At 38.1% G+C, this 15,595-nt stretch overlaps 1 protein-coding gene across 1 annotated transcript; it reads left to right on the forward strand.

Moving 5' to 3' along the window:
• Positions 1–15,427: 15,427 nt before the first annotated feature.
• CTXND2 (cortexin domain containing 2) lies at positions 15,428–15,595 on the forward strand. The gene has a single exon (XM_059901590.1). It carries the CDS (start codon positions 15,428–15,430, stop codon positions 15,593–15,595), a length of 168 nt encoding a protein of 55 aa, XP_059757573.1.

Genomic DNA, 15,595 nt, shown 5'->3' on the forward strand with positions numbered 1-15,595 from the left:
AAAAGAATATATAAGAATACATATATTCTTCAAATCAGTAAGTGAAAGATGAATAGCCCAGTTAAAAGAAGGGAAAGGATAGGTTACAGGAAATCTACAAAAGATGTTCAAACAATAGAACTTCAAATACCATAGTATTTAGGGAAATGTAAGTTTTTAAGAAAATAAGATATTATTTTTTGCCTATTAGATGGACAAGTATTCAGAGATTGAAAGTAATCTATATTGGTGACACTTAAAAAAACAAGAATGAAGCATAAATTGCTATAACCGTTTTGGTGTGTAATTTGGCAATACCTATTAAAATTCTGGATGTTCATATCCTGTAACCCAGCATTTATATTTCTAATATTTTGAGGAATGTAGCCCACAAAATATTTCCACAAGTACCCAGAGATATGTGTACAGGATATCCATTGCAATGTTGGTATAATAATAATAAATTCGAGGGACTTCCCTGGCGGCGCAGCAGTTAAGAATCCGCCTGCCAATGCTGGTCCGGGAAGATCCCACAAAGCAAGATGCCACGGAGCAACTAAGCCTGCGCACCACAATTACTGAGCCTGCGCTCTAGAGCCTGTGAGCCACAAGTACTGAAGCCTGCGTTCCACAAGTACTGAAGCCCGCGCGCCTAGAGCCCGTGCTCCGCAACAAGAGAAGCCACCGCAATGAGAAGCCCACGCACTGCAACGAAGAGTAGCCCCCGCTCACCACAACTAGAGAAAGTCTGTGTGCAGCAACGCAGACCCAATGCAGCCAGAAACAAATTAATTAATTAATTAAAAAAAGAAGAAATTTGAGACAGCCCAAATGCCTATTTATAGAGAAAATGGACCATGGGATATCTATGTAATGGAATACCTGCGTGCTCAGCAGCCATTAAAAAGAATGAAATGGATTTATATGTATTAAAATGGAAAGATGTCCAAGATATACTGTTAAATGAAAAAGCATAAAGTAAGTATTATTTTGTAAATAATAATAAATTATGGTAAATATAGAAATTGAAGCTGGAGAAATCCACCAAACTGTTAACAGTATATCTCTAGAGAGTGGGATTAATAGGAGATTTCTGTCTTTTGGTGTGTATCTCTGTAATGTTTGAATGTACTATGACTTTACATTACATTTATAATTATGCAAAACAGAAAGATATAACAATTTTGTTTTAAGGTCCATCACTAAATAGATGGTACCTATTATAGTGAGTGGTTTTGTTTCAGGCTTTAGTTTTTCCTGGAAAGAAAGGGATAATACTCTTGCCTTCCCTCAGTTCCTTCACACAATTTGAAATGGTATGGTCAAGGGCAAGAGAAATTTGGAAACTGAAAATATTTTTTAATCGCTATAATTAGTGTTACCTGGGAAAATAAAAGTTTGGGGGCTGGGACTATACCTCATTCTCCATTCTGTCCTGAGGATCCAGCACAGTGATTGACACACAGTAGGCATTCAGTAAATATTTAATAAATATAGCACATCTTTCAGGAGAGTTACTTTTTTAAGGTGTGATGATAGTTTAAAATTTTGTCTAATTGAAACAAATTAATTTTGACTACATGATATGCCCATGGTACAATATAAGCCACCCAATTCTCACCTTGAAGCCCTGGAGTGCATCCCTCCAGAAATATTCTGTATACTTATAAGCATACACACACACACACACACACACACACACACACACACAAACGCACACACACATGCACACACATCCTATGGAAGTTTTTTTAAATGAACCAAATAAAACCTTAGAGGAAATAGTAGTAAATTTTGCATTTGAAGTATATGTACATGTATAATAACTAATGCTAAGTGAAATAGTTTTGACTTTTCTGATCCAAATGTCCTAAGTAAATTCTTTTTGAGGAAAAGGGGAGATTTTAGAGCTTCACTGTTCTTGTTGGCAAGTAATTCTCAAACTTGAGCATACATTGCAGTCACCTAGAAGGGCTGGTTAAAACACAGGTGCTGACACCTCCGAAGTTCCTGATTCATTAAAGCTGGAATGGGGGTTCAAGAATTCACATTTCTAACAATTTCTCAGGTTATGCTACTAGTGCAGAGAATCATCGCAGAGACCAAAGAAGCTGGCTAGTGACCCAACTTCTACCACCCATGTGATCCTACTTAAAAGGTATTACTTGAGCCATTAACCTTGGCTGCCCCAGCCCTAGCAGAGTTGTGGAAATATACTTCTACTGCTCTAGGCTCCAATTTAATCTAGTGGGATCATTTTCTCACTCAATATGGGAGTGTCTGAAACTTGATCCTGTTTTAGTTGAACTATTCATGATGCTTCTGAGTTCAGTGTGGGAGTGGGGAAGGGAGAGAGCCACCAACCACTCTCCTTTTGTAAGAAGGGGTTGATGAAAAGAGGAGAGGCTGCCAAGAGACAGTGCTTGAGTAGGAGGAGACTGCCCTATCAACAGCCAGCTTTGGATATCACTCTCTCAAAAGGTAAATAACTACCTGTATTGCCTTCCTGGTAAAGTTTTTATGGGAATAATTCCAACAATTCTTCTGAATTGAATAACATCTTTCTACAAGCTTGGGGAATACTAGGGAAATGACTGAGGGAAGTAAAGAGCTTTTCTTCCTTAGAGATTTTTTGAAAAGCGAAATTTTCATTTGAGAAGGGATGTCTTGGGCACAGTCGTGTTTGAGGCAAATTAGGGGGAACTTCTGTTAGTCCTATTAGCTAGAGGAAGTCTTTGATTTTAGGGATTATCGTTAAGAAAGCTTCATTATTTTATTTCTTCACCATCACCTCTCCCTTCAGACTAAACTTATGGCCACGAAAGAATCTGGGTCTTTTTAAGTTTTGGGTTTTTTGTTTTTTGGGTTTTTTTTAAGAAATATAGGGCACTACAGATGGGAAAAATTAAATGACTTGGGAAGAGAACACAAGGAAAGGAGAAGGTGATTGATCTTTCTGGAAAGTGTTAAGTGAAAGAGGGACTGACATTGCTATAGATCTGTAAGTAAGTACGGTTATTCTGTTTCTTACTTTAGCAAGACCAAATTTTACATAAACCAATAGATTCAGGCCCTACCTCTTTTTCCCTATGCTAGTCCCGAGCAGTGCTGCTATTCAACCCAAACAAAACAGGAACTTAAGTGCTACTTTCAAAAATTCTAAGGCAGTTCTTATCTTTGGAAAACAGATCTTGAATTTACCACTTTATCTGTCATTTGTATCTGTCAAGAAAAGCTATTTTATCTAAGGGTTTTCAGAAGAATGGAAACTGAATATCCAAGTCTCCAATAATTTATTGTGATCTTTTCCCATTCTAAAAACTTTAAACCTAATTTTGTATTAAAAATCTTGTTTTCTTTTTCTTAAAGAGAGACCTCCAACTTGTATAAACTTCAGACCCTATAAAACCTGGATCAGATCCTTACATTTGAAAATAAGAGCCAAGAACATACGTCATACTTGAAACCAAAAGAACATCATCCTTTTTCTTTTCTCTTTTCAATAAGAATGGGTTTTACTTTTTTTTTTTTAATAATGAAGCTGCTTTTCTTTCTTTTTTTTTTTTTTAATTTAGGGAAGGCTCTTTTATTTATTTATTTATTTTTATATTTATTTTTGGCTGTGTTGGGTCTTCGTTTCTGTGCGAGGGCTTCCTCTAGTTGCAGCAAGCGGGGGCCACTCTTCATCGCGGTGCGCGGGCCTCTCACTATCGCGGCCTCTCTTGTTGCGGAGCACAGGCTCCAGACGTGCAGGCTCAGTAGTTGTGGCTCACGGGCCTAGTTGCTCCGCGGCATGTGGGATTTTCCCAGACCAGGGCTCGAACCCGTGTCCCCTGAATTAGGAGGCAGATTCTCAACCACTGCGCCACCAGGGAAGCCCGTGTTTTACTTTTTAAGGGAGAGAGAGGAAAGATAGCCTAACAGGGGCAAAATTAGTTTGTTGAAATTTGGCAGCTATGAGTGAGAAGTTTGAATAAGTAAACTAGAGAACTTTGATTCAAAGTTCAGGAATTCAGATTTAATTGGAGGAGAAGAAGAATCAAAGATAACTTGATGTTTTCAAATTTCCAGACATTGAAGGTTATCCGTCCCTCTGTAGCATACAAGGCTGTTTGCAAACCGCCCCCTACCTGAAATTCTCTCATGTCTTCTAGTTTTCCTACTTGTAACTATTCCATCTGTGGTTCCTTGACCTCCTTCCTCCACCATAAATGCAGACATTCCCTTGTTTCTAATTCTACTTTGACCATCTCATCTACTCCTGTGATTCAACTATCCTGTCCTTGGGTGACTATCAGCTCTAAAGATCTCGCTCTTCTTTACGCCTAAACTTCAGTCCCATGTTTTTGCCTCCTGAGCATAAGCCACACCAGTACCTTTAAATTCACCCTACCCCCAGGGGCTTTGCAGGAATGATTAGAAGGCTGATGCGACAAGATTACTTTTAAAGGTTCCTTCCAACTCTGAGATTCTATGATTTTATACCTTTCATTTTCATGTATTGTCAGCTCCAACATACTGAATTAAGCAGTATTTCCCCACAAGTTCCCATGCTTCCTTGTCTCTATCACTGTTCCTTCATCTGGAGTGTACTTTCCTTACTCCAGATTGAGCTTGACCATCACTTGTCGAAAGACTTCTGTGACTAATCCTACCCCAGCTGAGTTTGTTAATCAGACAAGGGTCATCCTGTCCATTCTCATCACCCAACAGAAGCAGAGTGTTCCTTCTGACACTGGAGTCTCTACATCAACAAACATTTCCTACTAGGTGTGGGCACTGTGTTAATCTATGTTGCGAGAAGTCACAAAAAAAAAAACCCAAAAACTTTTAGATTTTTGCCCTCTAGAAGCTCATATTAATGGAAGAATTTCAGGTTAATTGTTGTCTCATGCACCCTCCACATTCCTGCCAGTCTAATATTTCTAAAACCACCATCTAATGGTATAATTTCCATGCTTAAAAGCTTTTAATGGCTCCCCACTGATTGCAAAGTTGAGTCCAGAGTCTTTAAAGTGACATATAAGGCCCCTAGGATACTGCTTCTGCCCATTCGGTGGGAGAATACATCTCAAATACTTACTGAACACTGACTGTTTCTCAAACATACTATGCTGTCCTCCCTTAAACTTTCATGTTTGTACTTGAAATATCTTCTCTCCTGCTTCTCCCCTTTCCCACTTTTATCAGCTCGGTAAACTCCTACTCATTCTCAGGCCTCAATTCAATTCAGGTATTTGCCTCTTCAGTGAAACCTTCCTGATTCTTCCCTTTGGGTTCCTTTCACACTTTTATCAGCGATTGCTTTGGAATTATTTATTTTCATTCAGGAGGTATATATTTTTGTTTATTTTTCTCTTTAACTTTATAAAATGGAGATGGTTTACATAGTATATAAAATCATAGCTAGAAATCTGTAGTAAGGAGAATAAATGATAGAAACACAAGTCTCTTGAAACGCAATAACGGAGAGAAGTTGGAAAATTATGAACTATCCAGACTGTAAAGGGTCTAGTGAGATATGTAAGTACCAGGGTAAAATAATATGACCTTTTTGAGGGACTGTAATGGATAAAGAGAAGGTACATGCCTGCAAATGTAATGAGATAGTAAAGAAATATATCTAGAAAGTGACATCTGAGGTATATACAAATGGATAAAGACACAGGCATGGTATTAAAACTGCAATGAAATTGCTTTTCTCACTACAACTCAGTTATCAGCAAGTACATATTGAATACCCAGTAAGTGCTAGGATGCATTTCCCATTCCAGTTACAAAAATTCAAGAGAAGAGCTTTGGCCCAGCTTGGATGTCTACCCCAGACTGCTGAACTGTGGCAGCCAGCATGGTGGAGCCATGTCAGAACACGGCAGCTCTCACAATAGCCATATGGGTGGACAGGAGGGGAAGTGTGGGGCAGACAATTTCATAGAGGCCCACTACCTTCTGTTCTGGCATTTATCATTCTAATACCGGTGTCATAGTTGTATGGATATGTCATCTCCCATACCAGACTGTAGGTTTCCTAAAGACAGAAATCAGGCCTTGTTATGCTCCGTATCTTTTTATGCCCACAGAACCTAGTTTTTGTGCTTTACTTATTAAATGGTAAATGGTGCACTGAAAGCAAATTGAAAGTTGATAGAGTTCATATAGTAATAGAGACAGATCTGTTTGCAATCTCTAGTTCCCAAACCACACAAGTCTGTAGGTAAAATAAAGTGACAAGAGCAATGATAAAGGAGAATTTCTTGACTCTCCCATACCCTAGGACTGAGGTTTGAGTGAACTCAGGGGAGGTGGGTCAAAAAACACTTTGCCTCATAGAGACTGTATTGTCAGAATATTACCTCTGCTCTGACTCTAGCTAAACCCACAACCTAGACTATTTCTTCCCTTAGGATGAATTTTTCACCAGGGAAATTTCTAGTTAGAAATAAACCAGATGTCTGGAAGACCAATTCCCAACCATCATAAAGACTTGTTTTTTTGTTTGTTTTAAAGATTTAATTTTATTTATTTTTGGCTATGTTGGGTCTTCGTTGCTGCGCCGGGCTTTCTCTAGTTTGTGGTGAGCGGGGGCTACTCTTCATTGCCATGTGCGGGCTTCTCCTTGTGGTGGCTTCTCTTGTTATGGAGCACGGGCTCTAGGTGCACGGGCTTCAGTAGCTGTGGCACGTGGGCTCAGTAGTTGTGGCTTGCGGGCTGTAGAGTGCAGGCTCAGTAGTTGTGGTGCACAGGCTTAGTTGCTCCGCGGCATGTGGGATCTTCCCAGAACAGGGCTCAAAGCCGCATCCCCCGCATTGGCAGGCGGATTCTTATCCATTGCACCACCAGGGAAGTCCCAAGACTTGTTTTGACACTTAAATTCTGGGACACACACAGGCTAAGCTTAAACTGGAATCCTTTCTTCAAGTCATATCATACATTGAATATCTATTACATTTCTAGCACCAAATGAACCATATGTAACCCAGAGTAGTTGTCAGCACTTTGAACTGTGGAACTTCTTAGCCTCCCCTCTCTGCTGCTGTTACACACTATCAATACAGCACAACTGTGATATGGGAAGAGTTTGCTCTAGAACTCCACTTGAATGAAAAAGTAAAACAGCATTGACTTCCAGACACTCCATAGCAAGAGAAAAGGTGCAAGAAATGAGGAACATAGTAAACTCAGAGAGGATAATTATAGCGAACACTTATATAGCAGTTGTTAAGTGCCAGGCACTGTGCTGTGTTCTACATACACTTATTTATTTAATTTCAACATCTGCGTCATACGATTATTGTATTATTATCCCCATTTTACAGATGAGGAAACCAAGGCTCTAAAAAGTTAAGTAACTTGCTCAGGATCACCAAGCTTTATTAGAGCCAGGATCCAAATCCAGAGGGACTGACTACAGAATTCATGTTCTCCACTACCATCTTATATTTCATGACTGCTATTGAATTGTTCTCATTGGGGATTGACTTATCTGGAAGGAAAGCCCTTTGCCCCTCCAAAACCAAGAATTGCACGGGCAAGCAAGAATTTCCAATGAGCTCTCTCTAAGCTGTTCCCTCTTCGGCTCTTCAGAGGACACCCCCACGAACACATAGTGATCTCTGGAGCCAATGAGTTCTGTATGGCAAAGAATTTTTGATTTCTGATAATATACTTGCAGTGCAGGAAAATTGTTCTTTTCCCTGCCTTCATCAAGCCTAATACTTTTTTTTAATATTTATTTATTTATTTTGGCTGCGCCGGGTCTTAGTTGCTGCACACTGGATCTTCGTTGGGGCGTGCAGGATCCTTAGTTGTGGCATGTGGGCTTCTTAGTTGCAGCATGCAGGATCTAGTTCCCCGACCAGGAATCAAACCCATGACCCCTCCGTTGGGAGCGGGAAGTTTTACCCACTGGACCACCAGGGAAGTCCCTTGATACATTCAAAAGAAGATATGTAACATATTAGTTATGAAACATAGTCATAAATGAACTGTTATGAACCCATGGCCCAGTTTAAAACATATAGCATTACCATTTCAGTGCATCTACCTGTGTGTTCTTTCCTTTAAATCATCTTCCTGCCTCCCTCCCAGAAGTGATCATTATCATGAATTTTCTATATCACTCCTTTGCTTTTTCTTTTTTTTTGGCTGTGCACCCGGGCCACAGCAGTGAAAGCGTCAAGTCTCAACCACTGGACTGCCAGGGAAATCCCTCCTTTGCTTTTTCAAAAATAGATTTATCACATAGGTATGCATCCCTAAATAGTGTATTGTTATTGTAAATAGTGTTTTATTTTGAGATTTAAAAAAATAATATAATAATGTATGCAATGTTCTGTAATTTGCTTCTTTCACTCACTAATATGTTTCTAAGAGTCACCCATATTATTGGATGCAACTCTAGTTCGTTCACTCATTCTTTTCACTGCTTTATAATATTCGATTGTGACTATACCATAATTTTTGTGATAATTCTCCAGGCTGTGGTCATTTGAGTTGTTTGGTTTTTGCTTGTATGTACAATGCCACAGTAGCATTCTTTTATATTTCTCCCGGTATATACACGGGAGTGGAATTGTTGGGTTGTGGAGAATATGTATATTCAACTTTACGAGGTAATGCTAAATGGTTTTCTACAGGGGATTTTTATCAATTTGTACTTCGATACCACTGATGGGCAGTGTATAAGAACTTTGCATGAGTTACATCCTTGCCAACACTTTGTATTATCAGACTTCTTAATGTCTACCAATCTAGTGGATAAAAAAATAATATCTGTATTTCAATGATTACTAGTGAACTTGAACACCTTTTCATATATTTTTGTACCTTTAATGTTTCTTTTTTTTAACGCCAGTTCATGTCTTTTGCTAATTTTCCTATTATTTGTCCTTTACTTATTCAGTTGGAGGAGTTATTTTTCTAACTTTGGATACTAATCCTTTTTTAGAAATATGTTTCTCCGAGTTTGTGATTTGTATTTTAACTTACTTTATCGTGTCTGTGGTGATCAGGAGTTCTTAACTCTGAAGTTAAACTTATCCATCTTTTAAAATATATGTTGTGCCATTTGTGTCTGGTTTAAGAGATCTTTTCCTATCCTGAGGTCATAAAAACATTCTGTATTTTCTTCTAAACATTTTAAAGTTTGCTCTTGACCATAGATGTGTTTTTTAAAATCGATATCCTATTTTCCAGTATCACTTATTAAATAGTCCATTCTTTTTCTGCAGTCAAAAATGCCCATTCTGTTATAACTCAAGTTTCCCTGAATGTGCAATTTGTTTCTGGGCTTTCTAGTCTGCTCAAATGGTCTATTATCTACACATGCACATATACCCCATGTCAAAAATGCTATAGCAGGCTTCCCTGGTGGTGCAGTGGTTAAGAATCCGCCTGCCAATGCAGGGTACACGGGTTCGAGCCTTGGTCTGGGAAGATCCCACATGCCGCGGAGCAACTTAAGCCCGTGAGCCACAACTACTGAGCCTGCGCGTCTGGAGCCTGTGCTCCGCAACGGGACAGGCTGCGACAGTGATAGGCCCGCGCACCGCGATGAAGAGTGGCCCCCGCTCGCGCAACGAAAGCCCTCACACAAGACCCAACACAGCCAAAAATAAATAAATAAATAAATTTATTTTAAAAAAAATACCATAGCTCTGTAATAAACCTTAATAACTGATATGGGAAATCTCCCCACCCTATTCTTCTTCTTTAGAATGTCTTTTTAATTCTTGGGCCTGTGAGCTCCCATACACAATTAAGAAAATCAGTTTGTCAGTTTTCTCAAAAAACCCTGATGGGATTTTGGTGGAGTTACACTGCCTCTAAAGGTTAATTTGGGGAGAGTTGGAATTAACAGTTCTACCATGTTGAATCCATAAATATGGCATATCTCTCTATTTACTTAGGTGTTTTTAATGACTTTCAGTAAAGTTTGATAATTTCTTCCAAACAGGTCCTGCTCAACTTTTCTTAGATTTATTTTTAAATACCTTATATATTCTTATGCTATTGTAAATAATGTGTTGTTGTGTTTTTTCTTTGACCACGTCACATGGCTTGCAAGATCTTAGTTCCCCGACCAGGGATTGAACCTGGGCCACGGCAGTGAAAGCGCTGAGTCCTAACCACTGGACCGCCAGGGAATTCCCAACGGTGTCTTTTTTAAATTACATTTGCTTATTGTTTGTTACTGGCATTTAGAAATGCAATTGACTTGTGTATCTCATCCAGACACCTTGCTAAATTGCCTATTTCTCATATTTTCTGTAGACTATTCTGAAGGAAATGACATCTGTGAATAATGAACATTTTTGTTTTTTCCTTTTAAATCTTTATTTCTTTTTTCTTTTTTTTCTTTCTTTATCTTATTTTACTGCACTGGCTAGAACCTCCAGAATGATGTTGAATAAAGTGAAGCTAGTGAACATCTTTGTCTTGTTCCTGATTTTAAAAGGAAAATCTTTCAACTTTTGACCATTAAGTAGGATATTTGCTATACATTTTTTGTTGTTGGTGGTACCTTTATTGGGTTAAAGGTGTTCCCTTCTACCCCTATTTTGCTAAGAATATTAATATGGGCATTTTATATTAGTATTGAAATTTATCAAATGCTTTTTCTGCAACAACTGACGTATTCATATGGTTTATATATATATATACATGCTACACTTCTACTTCTGGGGTAAACTCAGCTTGGTATCTATATTCATCAAGGCTAACTTGCAGAGAACAGAAACCATTCTAGCTATTCTAAGCAGAAAGGGATTTAATACATGGAATTAGGATGTTTTTAGTTTCACATTACCAAAAAAACCCCCAAAGCCAACTCAAATGTGATTAAACAATATATGGAAAAGTATGAGTTTGCTCAGTGTTGAATGCCTGGTTCTATAAATCAAGCTTGTTAATTGTATTAATCAAATATTCTATATCTTCACTGATTTCTGTCTAGTTGACCTATCAATCATTGAGAAGAATGTGTTTATTATCCACTACAATTTTTATCAATTTCTCCCTATAGTCCTATTGTTTTCTTATTTCTCTTGAGACTATTTTATTAGGTGCATACAATTTAGAACTGTTACATCTTCCTACTGAATTTTGCCCTTCATCGTAATGTTATTCCTCTGTATCCCTAATAATGCTTCTGGTCTTAAGGTCTATTTTGTCTGACATTAATACAGCACCTCAGTTTTCTTTTGGTGAGTATTTACTTAGTATACATTTTACTTTCAATGTTTTTATGCCTTTAAATTTTAGGTGAGTCTCTTATAAACAGCATATAGTTGGATTGGGGCCAAGACCGAAAAATAGATGTTTGTCATTTTTTGTCTGCTCAACATCCAAAACCTCTTCTTACTTGAGGGAAATCTTCCTTTATGTGAGTCTGTGAGAGGCAGAACATCATTTTCATTACAGTGCCTAGAGATACCAAATATTCCCTCTTCCACCCTGTGGTGGCTAAAGTGCTGGGGCATGACTCAGCCTTGACCAGTCGGATGCTCCAGCCAGGGTCTGGAATATTGAATGACACAAAGATGACACAATTTATAATTCAGGCATGGCAGAGGCAGCAGTATCCAATGACGGTAGCAGCAGTGCTCAGCAACAGCAGTGTCCAGTGGTGGTAGTATCCAGTGCCGACAGTGCCCTAACCAGACTTTTCCTGTGCTGACCTTGGCTGTGGTTCTCAATGCCTGGCCTCTCTTGGTTTCTGCTTGTTTTATAGGACCAGTTCTCCTTCTGCTTGATTCTGGAAGTCACCTGATCTCTTTATAGTAAATACCCTTTTTTGCTTAAGTAAAGGAAACCCTGTTTCTACCGCTTGCAAACAAAAATCCTGACTGATTTAAAAGTGTTCTTTCTTCCTCTGGAATTGATGAAGAGGAGATAATATGAAAGGGGAATATGTGAGGTCTGGATTTTCTGGAGCCATTCTTGTTACAACAGGAAAGCCAGCCTCGGTATAAAATCAACATAGAAGAAAGGTAAACATAAAAAGGCAGAACCCTGATAACGCCTTGAATCTCTGGATCCAACCATACCTAAAGTTATCCTTACTCTGGACTTCAGTCTTATAAGTCAATAAATTTCATGTATTATTTAATCTCACTTAAGTGGACTTTTCTGTGTCTTGCAACCAAACACATCCTACCTGATACCTTTCCATTCTGCCTTTGAAAAGGAATCCCTCGTTTGATTCTGCAATAGGCTTTTAGCTGCTATTCTTTCTTTCCTAGTTGAACTCCTCATAAACTATTTAAAATCGTGGTGTCTTCATTTCCTCACTGCCCTTTCCTGCTTAATCCACTGAAGTCTGGATTCCTTCTTTACCACTCAGCTAACACTATCCTTTTACATCAGCAACAGTCTTCTCCTTTCTTAATTCAATGCCACATTCTCAAAGTCATTCATTCATTCAATGAGCATCTTTACATGCTCACTTTTGCAAAGTGTAGTGTTACGGTCATTCATTGAACAGATACTTATTGAACATCTAATGTATGCCAGACTTTTAGATAAAAAAACAAATTATATAGGGTCTTTAGTCTCATGTAGGATTACTGTTTTATGAGACTAGACAGAAACTAACGATAATAAACTATAGTGAATGTTACTAGAATATCTCCCTAGGAAATTAACATTTAAGCTAAGGCCTAAAAGTTGAATATAGAAGGATGGGAGTAATGCAAAGATAATGTTAATAGAAAAGGCATGGAGGCAAACGAGGATCATGCAAAACTCATGGAACTGTGAGAAGCCCAGCACTGCTGGGTAAAAAAGTACAAAGAAGAGAGTGGCAAGAAACAAGATGAGACCAAATCGTGGACAGCCTTGAAACCCCATCAAGAAGTTTGAAGACAGTGGGAAGCTGCTGAAGGATTTTAATCAGAAGACTGATTGATTTACATTTGTTAAAGATTGCTTTGTGGTTTGGAGGAGAATAAGAGTGTTTTCAGGAGATCAGAGAGTATTTGCAGGTGTCTGGCATTTGGTGGCCTAGAGCACAGGGGTGGCCATAGGGATAAAGAAAAGGGAATTGATCTGAGACATATTTGGAAAGTAGGCCCAAAAGGATATTGACAGAGGTAGAGCGTGATAAGCCACTGAAATGTGGAACGCAAAAATACACATGACCCTGCCCTGAAAGAGCACTGTAGAAAGGATAAGGCACATAAAGAATGTAATACATACGTAAATGAGATACATATCTTAAAGACGGTACAAATATCTACCAATCTTCCCCCATTTTCCAGCTACCAGACTAGTTTTTCTCTCATCTTCAGTTTAGGAACACTTCCTTACAATTCTCTGCCAAGGTACAACTCTGCCCATTATGAACGCAATTCTTGATATTCTTTCACAGAGCAATTTAGTTCCTCACCATCCCAATTAATCTTTTATAAAACAATATTTTAGCTTTCTCTATGTGTCACCAAAAGTCCCATTAAACCAGTTTTCACAACAAATCTATCGGCATTTTTTCTCTCTAGGCTTGGATAATGTTCAGGGCTCTTTCTCTCATGATGTGCTTTTCATGAGCTCACTAGGGTTATCTAACTGCAGATCCCTCCAGGTCAATGTTTCTCCTCTGACTGGTCTTTACAATGCTGAATCCGAGTTTACCTCCAGCCATTTTCTATTAAGGTAACCATCATCTTAGCAGGAAGCTCTGTTGGGCTAGATCCTCTTTTATGTGACCCCCAGGCTGGTCCCTCTCTGTGGTCCATATCTGGTCCTCAAGAAAAAAAAAATTCCCCTTGATCAATTCAATCTCAACACTGCCTTCTTCTCTACTGCCACAGGCTTCTTCAGCCAACCTCTTTTCTTTCTTTCTTTTTTCAAATTTTGTTTTACTATGGTAAGAACACTTAACATGAGATATACCTTCTTAACAAATTTTTAAGTGTATGATACATTATCATTAACTACATGTACAATGTCATACAGCAGATCTCTAGGGTTTATCCATCTTGCTTCACTGAAACTTTATGCCTCTTGATTAGTAATTCCCCATGACTAATGATGTTGAGCATTTTTTCATGTACTTATCGGCCATTTGTATATCTTCCTTACAGAAATATCTGTTCACATCCTTTGCCCAATTTTTAATTGGGTTGTCTTATTATTTAGTTGTAAGAATACTTTAGATATTTTAGATACAAATCTCTTATCAGATATAAGATTTGTGAAAATTTTCTTCCATTGTGTGGGTTTTTTCACTTTCGTGATAGTGTCTTTTGAAGCTCAAAAGTTTTAAATTTTAAAGAAGTCCAATTTATCTATTTTTTTTCTTTTGTTGCCTGTGATTTTGATGTCATATCTAAAAATTCTTTGCCAAATCCAAAGTTATGAAAATTTACTCCTTTCTTTTCTTCTGAGTTTTATAGTTTTAGTTCTTACATTTGGGTCTTTGATCTATTTTGAGTTAATATTTATATATGGTGTGAAGAAAGGATCCAACTTCATTCTTTTGCATATGGCTATTCAGTTGTCCAAGCACCATTTGTTTTCTTTCCTCATTGAATGGTATTGGCACCCTTCTCAAAAATCAGTTGACAATACATATATGAGTTTATTTCTGTACTCTCAATTCTATTCCATTGATCTATATGTCTATCCTTATGCCAATACAACACTATCTCAATAACTGTAGCTTTATGGTGAGTTTTGAAATTGAGAAGAGGGAGTCCTCTGACTTTGTTCTTTTCAGTATTGTTTTGGTGGATTAAGCTGTCTTTTGTTTTTTGTTTTTTGGGGTTTTTTTGCTGCACCACATGGCATGTAGGATCTTAGTTCCCTGACCAGGGATTGAACCCACACCACGTGCATTGGAAGCTCAGGTTCTTAACCACTGGACCACCAGGGAAGTCCGATTAAGTTTTAATAACTGAACCTGATCACTTCTGCAACATACCTGATTTTTAATTAAGACATGGGAATGACAGCACAAACATAGTGATTAGAAAAAATAAAACAATTTTATGTTCATACCTAATAAGTTTAGACTCTACAAGAAATTACCTAGAGTAAGTACCCAGAATTTGAATAAATATTAGAGAACGATTTGAACTTCACACAGAATTGGGGTGTTCAAGACAATTTTACCTGGATTTAACAGAGCAAGGAAGCCCCAGTTGATTTCTGAGATACACATAATTGCTCATGTTTTGCCTTGGAGTATTTCTTCCGATCTTGCATGTGTGTATTTCTTGAAGGTCACCTATACTAATGTTATCAGTTTCACAAGTGCCTCAAATAAATCTTGCTAATTTTTTTTTTGAAAACCCTCTGGTTTCAACATAGCATTATTAAGAAAATACATATATACATATACAAACCAGTAAACTTGTTTTATCCTTTTTTGCCTAGGAATATGACAAATCTGAAGACATTCCTGAGGAAGTAGCTACAGCTGGACAAGGGTAAAGAGGTGTGTGTTCTCATGGATGATTCAAGCCTGTCCAGCAGTGTTGATGTAGACAAAGGCTTTGCCATTGCCTTTGTTCTTCTTCTTTTTTTGTTCCTAATGGTGATGATTTTTCGGTGTGCCAAGTTGGTGAAGAATCCCTATAAGGTCAGCTCTACAACCACAGAACCATCTCTGAGCTGA

The sequence above is a fragment of the Balaenoptera ricei genome, chromosome 1, assembly GCF_028023285.1.
Source record: "Balaenoptera ricei isolate mBalRic1 chromosome 1, mBalRic1.hap2, whole genome shotgun sequence".
Lineage (NCBI taxonomy): Eukaryota > Metazoa > Chordata > Mammalia > Artiodactyla > Balaenopteridae > Balaenoptera > Balaenoptera ricei.